General features: G+C 40.4%; 1 protein-coding gene across 1 annotated transcript in view; it reads left to right on the top strand.

The window, feature by feature from the left end:
• Positions 1–4643: 4643 nt before the first annotated feature.
• Positions 4644–12117, top strand: part of GRIP1 (glutamate receptor interacting protein 1) — a gene marked incomplete at its 5' end in the record, with an annotated part of 81087 nt that continues 73613 nt past the window's right edge. Inside the window, 4 exons of the mRNA XM_010157364.1 lie at positions 4644–4689; positions 6603–6738; positions 7679–7824; positions 11630–11713. Coding sequence (XP_010155666.1) covers positions 4644–4689; positions 6603–6738; positions 7679–7824; positions 11630–11713 — 412 coding nt within the window. The remainder of the gene's footprint in view (positions 4690–6602; positions 6739–7678; positions 7825–11629; positions 11714–12117) is intronic.

The following is a 12117-nucleotide window of genomic DNA, read 5'->3' as shown; positions in this document are numbered from 1 at the left end:
GGATCCTACAAGTTCAAAACAGACTTTTTTGCATACTCATATGACACCATCCCTTGCAAACTGGAGTACAGCGATCATTCTTATCACTGCTGTATGATGCTGTGTCTCTGTGAAAACTGATTTTACCCCATTCCATGCCTGCATTTTCTGATGGTTTTTACCACTCCTGTCTATGAGGAGTGGATTAAGGCACAAGCAGGATGTTGACTCTTGAACATGTGCCGTTGCTAACATGGCTGTGCTGCTGCTGGAAAAGCCCTGGGGCAGTTGGCTATAACTGCACTGTAGGCTGTGGGATGGAAATGTTAAGCTTTTGAAGGTAATAATGGTCTAACTCTGGTCACTATAAAAAATTTAATGCAGTTCTCCAGCAGCTGATTGTGAGTTTTTCTCTGTTGCACTCACAAAAAAACAGTTGTACAAACTACAAAAATGTAGGAAGGGTCTTAGTCGTACAGTCCTGCTAAACATTTCACTCCTGAAATGTAATTACTGAAGTTACTGTGGTGTGCTTCGGTAACTGTGTCAAATATCAGGTGTTTCTTCCAATACTGTTCTGCTAAGAAATTGATGAGGTTCTTGTCTGTTACTGGCTTTCAGTTGGTGGTTATTTGATTGCAGATTTTGGATATTTATATTAATTTCTAATATTCTAGTTTATAAATAGAGTTTTAAGTGTAATGATGTGTTTCATGCTAAATTGAAGACCACCCCTGTTGTATGCCTCAGTTTTGATTTAGAGTTGGCTGCCAAGGTATCAGTTCCTGTGCCACAGAATATGAAAAATGTACCCAAAACCGAATAGCACAAGAACTAAGCTCTTTGTAGGTGGGAAACCAACCAACCCAGGTGTGAGCTGTGCTGCCGTGTCCTGGCAGCCTGGTGTTTTCAGGGAGTGATGTGTTCATGTCCTGTACATCATGGCCTGTGGCTGATCATAAGATGTCATTATTTGCTTTTCTATGTCATGTCTAGGATAGGCAACAGTCGGACTTTTCCCAGTGTATAAGCACTGGTGGAAGTTTATGAGTACTGGTCTAATGCCCTGTGTGCAACCAAAATAGCTGTTGGTATAAAGTGCATGTATTTTAGGTAGTTTTTGGGAAGTGCCTGAGCCTTACCCATCTCCCTTGCTTTGACTGAAAATGGTACAACTTTTCACCTTTGCATCAGAGTCACGTTAGCCCAGCAGCCAACCCAAGGCAACCTGCATTGACACTGTATTACATTTACAGTCCTGATGGTAACTGCCATGTGTTGTGCCTCATGGATGTGCTCTGATGCACCTCATACCAGTTTGTCTTCTGCTGTGGGTTGCTGGGTTCTGAACTAGGACTGGTTTGGGGATCGTCCCTCCGCAGGCTGGAAGAGATGGCATGGAGTAGGTTAAGGGTCAGCTTCATCTTTTCAGATCCTCTTCACCAGTGTGGGTTTGTGTGCTTGGTTTTAATGAGTTGAATGTTTTTAATGAAAAATTGAGTGTTTCAGGAGTTAGTGGAAGGCAGTCATGAAAAAGGCAACCAGGAATGGTATGTTCATCATCTCTTGATATCCCTCTTGTCGCGCTCAGAGAAATAAACCTACTCATAGGACTTGAAACACGGAGTAGATGTGATGTCCCCAGTATAACAAACTGCTGTTTCTTAAGAATTGATTTTATCTTTCAGTGATTCCTTATTAAGCCATGAGATGCCTACTGGAATGTAAAGCAAAATGTTTCCTCTGCAGAATTTGTGCTGACATACAGAGAAAATCCATACAAGGACAGCGTTGACTGTATTTGCAACAGACCTACCAATTACTTATTTATTGATTATATATGTCTTTTAGTAGGAAACAATCAATAACAGCAAGTATTTTTTTGCTTCTAGGTTAAGTTCCATTTATGCCCTGTCCTGGCTGCACTGAAAAAAACTCATGCACTTGGCACATGACCTGATGATGTAGATTTTAGGCATTTTTTCAGATTTTAAATGAAATTTTCACAGAAGAGACAGAAAAGACACTCAGTATCTGGAATGAAGGCAAATGTTTTTCGGTTTAATAAGTAAACCAAGATATAAAATTGTAGGAATATAGAAACTAGGTGATAAAATGTTTGATTAAGAGTTCTCTCAGCTTTCAAATGTTGTTCTGTGAAAGAAATCTCTTCTGTAGTCCAGAATTTACGTACTGTTTTGAAGAAGGTAATATATTCCAGGTTCACAAATCTTATGAGTCAGTTTATTTTCCATGCTTTTTATTCATTGAAACATGTTATTTACCCACATCAAAAGGCACAAAATTACAAAAGGTCTGATCATGTATACAATTTCAGAAGCTTTATCATGATACTATTTTCCTTGAAGAAGAATTAGTTCAACATGGTGTTTCTTGGATTTTATTTACCTGCAAGTCGTTCCATTTATTCATCACCTTCCAGTAAGATTTATCCAGTCTTGTATTTGAGCACATGCTTATCTTTGAAGTTTCTTTGTGCTGTGTTGAGTGTCCTTGTAGTCTTTTGGGTTGCAGGGCAGATCATGGTCTTGTTACACCAACTGACCCTGCTGCAAGTCAAGCACACACAACTGTGGCATTGTAGCAGCAGACCCAAGAGGAGCTTCCAGACCAAGAATTAAGAAAAAGTGTCAGTGTCATGTTTTCTTCAGAGTTGAGCTGCTATGTGTGCTCCACCTTACAGGACTGGAGATCTCAATGAAGCTCTTGGGAGCAGAACTTTTCTTTTTCATCTTACGCCTGCATGTACGTACAAATACGTATGTTTGCACTTGCCAACGCCATCTTCGGTAGTCAGCAGGATTTCTGAGCCCTGTACTGGGGGTAGGTGGATGCTGATCCCACTGCTGAGGAACCCAAAACCCTCCCCAGGCCAAGGGAAAGCAGGACCCAGTGTGAGCTGCGTTTCACTAAGTGCTGCTGGAGTTGTTAATGCAGGAAAGGGAAGAAGTTCCCAAGTGCATTTTTCCAACTGAAGTGTAAAATGGTATTGATTTGGGCTTTTTATAGACTTGGAACCATCTTTTCTCTACATGGTTTCAGTTTAGAATAATTCGTTTGGTTCATATCACAGAGTTGTACTGCAGGAGTGGTGTTCTTATATTTGATACTTCATAAACTATTATGGGGTGAGAAGACATTTCTTAAGCTCGTGTTCTATATTCAGTTTACCACTGAGCAAAAGACTTGTAAATTCAATTCCTGTTTTACTCATACATTATAAGAAACCTGGAAATACCTTCTTTGCCTTTCCTTCTGATGCTGGCTGTGCTAATGTTATTAACAATGTGGGAGTACATGCAGGAAAGAACAGGCCCCAGAGACTTCGAACTAATTAGGAGTTTGCTGGTTGACATAAGTAATGAATTATGAGTGAGGTGATACATGAAGCAGTTTGATTTTTAACCCACAAAGAGTAACATAGCATTGTGTTAACTAGAGAATAGAGACTGACCTTGGATTAGTTGGGGAATAGCGTGTACAGATGTGGTTGCTTGTTGGATTGGAAATGAAGTCCCAAGGTTGTTCTGATATTGGGCATTTTGATAATACTCAAGCAGGATTAGTCTGTAATAATCATGTCAAAGCAGCGCTGATGAGTAAACATGTAATACGTAGCATTATAAAAACAGTAATCATGCATGATTTATGAAAGCAAAGATGAAATCTGGAGAGACTGGGCTATCAAATGGGCCTGGTTCAGAGCACTTCCAGGGATAAGTCTCTTACAAGCAACACCAGCTTGGGCAGTTTAATTTATTCCTGCTATGATTATGTACAAGAAAAGCTACGAAATCTTTCAGAGATGCAAAACTAATGAAACCGTTGCGTACTCTTAGATGACCTTACCCATTGGTTTAGCAATAAGCATTTTACACTACCACTCCCTTACGGCGTTGGTACATCTTTCTGTCCCACCTTGCAAAAGGAAGAGTGTTTAGAAGTCCCTGCTCTGATAGCATAGGTATGCAGAAGCTTTACAGAGTAGATGGTCAGTAGGAGCAAGCCTGGTCATTAATTTCCATGCCAGTAGTTGCAGGGAACTGTATAATCATTAGCTAGCTTAAAACACTGCACAGATCATCCGTTCCACATGCCACTTGAAGCAGCAGAGTGTTTCCCAGCACTGGATTGCAAACTCAGAACCTATGTAAAAGATGAAAACACATGGCCGTATTATGCTATCGCAAAAAATTAGGCACAAGCAGAGCATTGTTGATGACCTGTATCCATGCTCTAGCAAAGTATTTGTTAAAAAAAAATAAACATTAGGTGGTCCTGAGAAACAGATTATGCTACTGAGAAGTACACAGGAAGGATTTGGTCTGGGAGGTGGGGGAGAGAGGGAAATTTTCCTTTTGATTCCAGATCTCATGGTCAAGTAAACCCTGAATAAACAAGTGTGACACACTGGCCAAGCACCTGAGGTTGCATCATGGGTGCAGATGTACAGCATTTTTGGTTGCAGTAAATACCATGACTAACTTTTGTAATCATTATGAATACTTGCAGGTTTTTATAAAACTGAAAACAGCATTTTGGTCTGTAGCCTCTCCTACAGCAGTGCAACATGTCTGCATGTTCAGATGCAGGTAATCACATCTGTTCTTTATGAACTGTCAAAAAGGACAGAAGCTCAGTAGCTTCCAAATGATAGTTTGTTGTTAGCCAGGTTGGAAAATGCACCAGGTAGCTGTGCTACTGTCTACTTCTGACTGGGGAGTGACAGGTTTTGAACAGTCCCAGTCTCCTGTAATTTTATCTTTTTGCAAATACACCTTTCACTTTTTAAATACTCATTTCAACAACCCATGCTGCTGATTGAATACACTGCTGAATTTTCTTAGTAAAAGCTTTATAAGCAGAAGAGAATTATTGCCCAAGCACTTAAGTCATGCTATATAATGATCAAATTGTGAATAACTGAAGTGAGGTCGTCATCAGCTGGAATGGAAAGAAGAGCCTGCCAGCCACGTAGAAAGGCACAGGAACAGGGCATAGGATGGTGCTATGTCTGCAAAACATTCAGTGGTTAATCATACTAGAGGTACAACCAAGGCTGACAGGATACTTCTGCATGGCTGAAGGCTCATCTGAATGCTTTCCTCTGCCCACCACCATTATCTCTGTATTGCTCAGATTTGGCAGTTCTCATTCAGGGCAGCTGTTTTTCATCCTGGGGTCAAGATGTATTAGGTCATCTTCTCTGGAACAGGGTGCCTGGAGAAGCTGTGGATGCCGCATCCCTGGCTGTCTTCAAGGCCAGGCTGGATGTGGCTTTGAGCAACCTGGTCTAGTGGAAGTTGTCCCTGCCCATGGCAGGGGGGTTGGAACTGGATGGTCTTTAAAGTCCCTTCCAACCCAAACCATTCTGTGAGTCTGTGATTCTCAGTGACATGGAAAGACATTGATAGAGCCTTGTTGCTGTTTGTATAGTCCTTATTCTAGACCTTACTGGTGAACATATGAATGCATAGAAGGAACTTGCTTGGGTTTTGGGTGGCTTTTCATCTTTAAATCTCATGCTACCACATCAAGATTGCTAGTGCAGTGCGGACATACTGTTTGTACAGTGCATATCTGGTGTTGGTTTCTGACCATTTCACCTAAAAGCTGAATATTGATGCTGAAAAGGACCAGAGAGAGGGATGATCCTTCTAGGATTTGATCATTTTCTAGGTGGATCTTTAGGACTTCATGGATTTTTCTAGAATATCTGGGCAGCTGGTGATTTTAATAGGTCTTCTCTGACTGTAAACCCTGGACATGAAATATGATTGCCTCATGGCTTTCCAAACAGTTGCAGCCCTGCTGGAACTGTGTGTACGTAGATTGCTTTGTCCAGCCGTGTGCAATAAGGACATCTCGTTTTGAGAGCTGGAGGCTCTCTGTTGCAGGTGACTTGCATTTGTTGAGGTCTGTGAGGTTAGCTTGGCATTATCCAAGAATGCTAAATGAGCAAACTGCAGGAGAGGGTATGCAACTATGGCTATGAAAGCTATTCACTTACTTTATACCTGTGCTGCAGAGATTTCACAGAGTTACAGTGGAGATCTGTTTGTGTAAGAATCTGTAATAAAACTGTTAAGATCTGATACATTTCATTTCCATCTTGGATTCTTGTTTTGCTCAATTGTTAGATTAACTCTGACATCTACTAGTGGCCTCAAAGAGAGTCTGGATCTAAAATTTTCTAGTACCATTATATCATTATGTCTTTTAGTTAATCAGTTGAAGTACTTTATAAAACAGGGGTAAGAAGGAGAAAGCAGAAAATGAGAAAAGATGGCTTTTTAAAAATGTGAAACAGCTACCTTTAGTTGTAAGTGTTGCCAGACTTTGTATTTATTGGCTCTGTATAGTATACTAGCACATTGGTGTAGTTTTTAATAACCTTTTACAGAACATATGTCTCAGATTTAACTATATGCAAAGCCTTGCGGACAGAACTTGTGAATTGTAAGATAAAGAATCTCCAGATGTACACGTTATTTCTTATTAACATCCACAATGATTTTCTTGGGAAGTAGATGACATTTTAGAAACGTAACATCTGTGTTATCACTTAAATTTTAATAATGCCAATAATTTTCTTTCAACAGAGGAATTCAAGGGCTCAACAATTGTTGAATTAATGAAAAAAGAAGGCACCACCCTGGGGCTTACAGTATCGGGTGGAATCGACAAGGATGGGAAACCAAGAGTATCTAACCTTCGTCAAGGAGGAATCGCTGCTAGGTAACCACATCTCAAGCCACAAAATGCATTATAAGATGTGATTGCTTCAGAAATACGTACCGCATCAGAAAGGTCACTAACAAATATGTGACTAGATGCATCTATAATGGCAGCCTGTCAGACCAGAGAAGCTCAGAGAGAATGAGCAACAGCTGGTCCCTCTCTTCCCTCAAGGCCACTTTGACAAAAACTAGAGATACCAATGAGATATTTGAAAGTCATTGTAAGACTAATCAAATTTCTTCTAAACTATATAAATTTTATTTCTCCTTTTTCTGTCCTTGAACAAAAACTTGAGAGAAGAATCATAAAATACTGAGGGGAAAAAGTAAAATTGAAAATCTAACCATAGTACTACCATATTTTAATTAAAAGCCCTATTCACCAACTGGTTTTAAGATTAGAAAGAAGTCTAAAGTCATAGCTACTTTGGTTACTACTACAGTGGAAACTGAAAAGCTGTTATTCATGAGTGAAACACGTCATAAGATAAAGGTTAAGCTAAATAATTTAAAGTAACTGAGCAGAACATAAGCTTTTGGGTTGTGGCCTATCTTGTGTAGCAGTAATATTAGCTGCGAAGGCAACTTTTGTCCAAAAAAAATAGCTTTGTCTGCTTTCCAAAGAGGGAGAGAAAGATGGAGACACGAAGGTGACGTTTTCCCAGATCCTATGCCCAAACCAGTGAAATCATCCAACCCTTTTATTGTACAGCTGGTTTTGTACATCAGAAATTAATAATGCAACAATATTCTTCTAATATTTAACAAGTTAAGATAGATTAAGATCTTAAAATTCCACTTTCTGTTTGAAAGATTAGCTTGTTTTAATTTAGATGAATTGAAAAAATATTTCTTACTATCACTAAACAGTAATTTAAAGGATTTAGATTGGTCCAGCAGGTATGTCTTCAACAAAAGGAATATCTACTTTTTCCTAGGAGTGACCAGCTGGATGTAGGTGACTACATCAAATCTGTGAATGGAATCAACCTGACCAAATTTCGCCACGATGAGATCATCAGCCTGCTCAAGAACGTTGGCGAGAGGGTTGTTTTAGAAGTGGAGTATGAGCTGCCTCCAGTCTGTAAGTAACAGCAGAGCAACCTGAAAACTATGTAGAATGGCAGATGTGTTGTCAGCAGTGAGGTGGGCATGGCTGATCTTCATTTTTGGTAGCGGTTGTTTTCTTATAAGTTCTTCCTCTGGTTTATTGCAAAGTGTGGAAGTAGTACAAAAAAAATGGCAGTAGAGGAGAATGCTTATGCATTTTAGGAGCATAAATCCTAACAATTACAGAGCAGAATTGCCAACCTCTACTTTTTGTTTGTTTGTTTGCTCGCTCATTAGTTTACAATTTTGAATACTGAGAATTAGACTAAGTAGATCCCAGAACAAGAGAATCCTTGTTACAGTGAGATCTTCTGACATGAAGATGAATGAATACCTGTGTGTTCTGCCCCTGCCTTTTTCTTTCCTTCTCTCCACTTGCAGCACATTCCCCCTCTCCCAGATAAACAACGTACTTCGGGACTTTTCCATCTTTTCTGACATCACTTTTAAGCAACATTTAGGTGGTTCTATAGCAAAAGACCCACTGGGGTAGGCTATGGGGATATCTAAATCTGGAAGAATTGCATGACTGAATCAAGGTCTTTTTGCTGAGCAGAATTGTCCTCAAAATACAAGTTTATGCTGGCACTGAAAGCAGAGTGCTACTGAATGTTTTCCTCGCCTCTCCTTTGCTCTTTCTCTTCGTGCTTCTGTCTGTAGGAGAAAATAAGTGGGAACTGAGGCTATCGGGTATGAAGTAAAAGCTAGAGAAACAGTAAGTGGCAAGTCTGGCACCAAGGGGTCTGTACCAGTCACACCTTTGAAAGAGTGCGTGCTCCTTCATGCTGCTTCCTGAAGGGGAGATGTGGTTTGCTGGTGTTTGGCCAGAAAATCTGTGGAGCCAATTAAGAAGCTCTGGTCTCCTTAAATAAAGACTTTCCTCGTAATAGAAACCAAAAAATCCATCACTCTCTTTGCAGCTCAGAAGAGGATAAACTCCCCATTGCTTTCTAGTAGCTGGAGAGTTGATCTAATTGCATATTTGGTTGCTTTTATGACCTGACAGCCACCTTAATATGTTTTGAATGTTCTCTGTTAATTAGTGTTCGTTTGTGGTAAGGGAGCTTCATGTACTAAAACACAGTATTTGAGTTCATGAAGTCAGCTGAGTTCAGAATTAGTTGGCTGGAGATGTAGTTGCTTTATAAGCGCTATTTGTTTTGCATTTGTTCAAGCCGGCTTCCTTCTGTTTCACCCACTTTTGGCATATGTGCCACTCTTGCCCACTGAAACAGGATTTTGACATGCTAAATTACAGTAACAATCATAACTTTTTCTTGAAGTCCTTGGAATTTCTGACCCCTTCATAGAATCACAGAATGGTTTGAGTTGGAAGGGATCTTAAAGATCATCTAGTTTCCCCTCCCTGCCGTGGACAGGGACACCTTCCACTAGACCAGGTTGCTCAAAGCCTCATCCAGCCTGGCCTGGAACACTTCTAGGGATGGGGCATCCACAGCTTCTCTGGGCAACGTGTTCCAGTGCCTCACCACTTGCCCCGGAAGAATTTCTTGTTTCTATCAAATCTAAATCTACCCACTTTCAGTTTAAAACCATTGCCCCTTGTCCTGTCACTACAGGTCCTTGTAAAAAGTCACCCCCAGCTTCCTTGTAAGCCCCCTTCAGGTACTGGAAGGCTGCAATAAGGTCTTCCCGGAGCCTTCTCTTCTCCAGGCTGAACAAGCATGTTTCATACAACCATAGCTAATAAAGTTGGAGATAATTAGCAGTCTAGTTGCTCCCATTAACTTCTAGTGAACAAGCTAGACACAGTGCCTTCATTACATGCAGAAGTTTCCCAGTGGGTCTTGCAGTGAAGTACTGGCCCCTACTTCCCTGCCCCACACATAATGAAATTGTACTGTTGCTCTAATGGTTGCCCCCACAGAGAGAGGACTGTCATGGTTTCAGAAATGGGGAAATGTCAGTACTTTAATCATGATGGATTACAACTGGCTGAGCATTAGTAATCCCACTCTCCCTAGTGTTTCCTTCCCTGTCTGGCAGTGTTCACAGCAGAAGCATCTAGCTGCTATTTTCAGCATGAACCACCTCAGCGGTTCAAGCTGGAATGTGAGCCATGTCTGCCTCTCACCTGCCTTTTGTTGTTTCTAAAGGTTAAGGGCTTCTTTCCCCTCCAAGGCAGTGGTAGGGGTGGAAGGGCCGCCACCTGAATGGTTGTTGCCCAAGGACAAGGACGCTGCATGCCGTTCCTTGCTGCTTTGCTTGTCGCTGGTGGAGGTTACAAGCCTCACTGAGCAGATTAGGAAGCATGGACTCAGCTCAAGGTACATGCTGGGCCACTTTCAGTTGATAGGAATGGAGGCAAGAGTTGTCTTCTCCCTGTAATTTGGTCCTTTTTGGGCAGTAAAAAATTTCTAGCTGAAAAGGAACCAACCGCATGGACTTTAGTAACATGGTCCTGACCTTCAAACTGTAGCAGGAATTACTGCAATACAAAGCAATGCTTTGGGGGGCCATCTTTTCCCTATTTTCCTAAGGAAATGAGATTTATGTGATTGTGCTGGGTTGTTGTTCTTGTTCCCTGCAGTAACTTTTAACAGTTGATTGAAAGTCTCCAAAAAAAGAAGGAACGTTACAGCACATTTCATGGAAATAGATGCTTGGGCAGAAGAGAGAGTCCCAGACCAGGAGAGTCCTCATAGAGAGAAGGATGCAGCACCAAGGGCGCACCTTCTCCTTGGGGCCACTCGTGGCCGGCAGCACACATCTCCCCAGCTATGCAGCCTGTGGTGTCCGTTGCCCACGCAGGGTGTCCTAACGGGGACTGGGGAAAGTGCTTATTGCAGGCAGGAGTGTTAAAGGACACAAGTTTTCATTAGTTCTGCTGCTCACAGAACATTTATTTTAAAGACGGTTTTATTTTTTTAATCTTTATGTGTGCTGTGCTGTTTGCAGTGTCTTACTGGAAGCTGGGAGGTGTGTGTGTGATTTTGCCCAGTGTCATTTTCCCTTTGGAAAAGGGAGTTCTTACACCCTGCCAAAGTTTTTCCTGTAAAAGCTAATAGTAAACTGGGCATTGGTCTCTTAACAGTGGTGATTTCAAATTCTGCAAAGTGTATTATCACACCCAAATGTGTTGCTTTGTGCATTAGGCTTCTCACCTCCTAACCCAGCTGTGCACGACTCCTCTAGTGCTTACAGAGAAAATACTGGCTCGACCATAACTCAGAGGTTTTTTTACTCACTTCTCGATGATGAGAGAGAGCACGTTACATTTTGAAAAATGGAAAAAAAAACCCAAATCCTTATGATGCAAAAATACTACTTTTTCATCTTAATCTAACAATCTGAGATTTGAGATACACCCTAAAGTCTTGACTTGTCTTGACTTTAAGCAACAACTAAATGTTTTCATGGATGAACAACAAACTCCATAGGTAGCTTTAAGAATTTAATGTGCAATTTTTATGTCTCACTGTGTATTTCTATCCTCTCTAGCTCTCTTCTGTAACTGTAAGAAAAGCAAAATTATGCCACACTTTAAACAGTGAGGCTTGGATTCCTCATCTGATATATGCAACGATGGCTCTTTATCCAAACTATTGCCAACCTGCAAAATATCTGGCCTAAAACTCTCAAAAAGAGGATGAGTTGTATTTAATTACAGGACTTTAATCTGCCTGTTCTGTTGTGGAGTCTTTCCAATTGTATGACCAGAAACACAATAGCAATCTTAAATTGGAAAAGGTGCAATCTGTGTGTGTAATTATTATAATAATAATATAAGGTTTTGGATTTTTTTTTTTTTTTTTTAGCTGTGCAAGGATCAGGTCTCATCTTCAGAACTGTGGAAGTTACTTTACATAAAGAGGGGAACACTTTTGGATTTGTAATAAGAGGTGAGTTATCATTAAATTTGAACTGTCTGTATTGTCTACATCAGCAAAAAAGCAATAGGTTTTTATGGCACTAAGAAATCATTTCAAGATGTATGGCTTTCAGTTTGTAAAAATCTCTGTGATTTGTGTATTACTTTATCCACAGATTAATGTACTGCTTTTATGAACTGCTCCAATTTTTGTTTATGGAAGAACAATAATTAATCAGCTATGCCAAAAACATGACAAGCTTCATTTCATATAACACAGATTCTGCTACCACTTAAATCAGCAGAAAGATTGTCCTTCTTGAAGAAGGTTCACATACAGTATTTGTGTAAATTAGGTATGAAATCTGGTAAATCACACTGATCGTCTGAATTGTAGAGCATTATTGTCAGAGAGTTAGAGAACAGAATAAAACA

The sequence above is a fragment of the Eurypyga helias genome, unplaced genomic scaffold, assembly GCF_000690775.1.
Source record: "Eurypyga helias isolate BGI_N326 unplaced genomic scaffold, ASM69077v1 scaffold2438, whole genome shotgun sequence".
NCBI classification, from domain to species: Eukaryota; Metazoa; Chordata; class Aves; order Eurypygiformes; family Eurypygidae; genus Eurypyga; species Eurypyga helias.
Note: the sequence above shows the minus strand (reverse complement) of the source record. Positions and strands in the feature narration are given on the sequence as shown.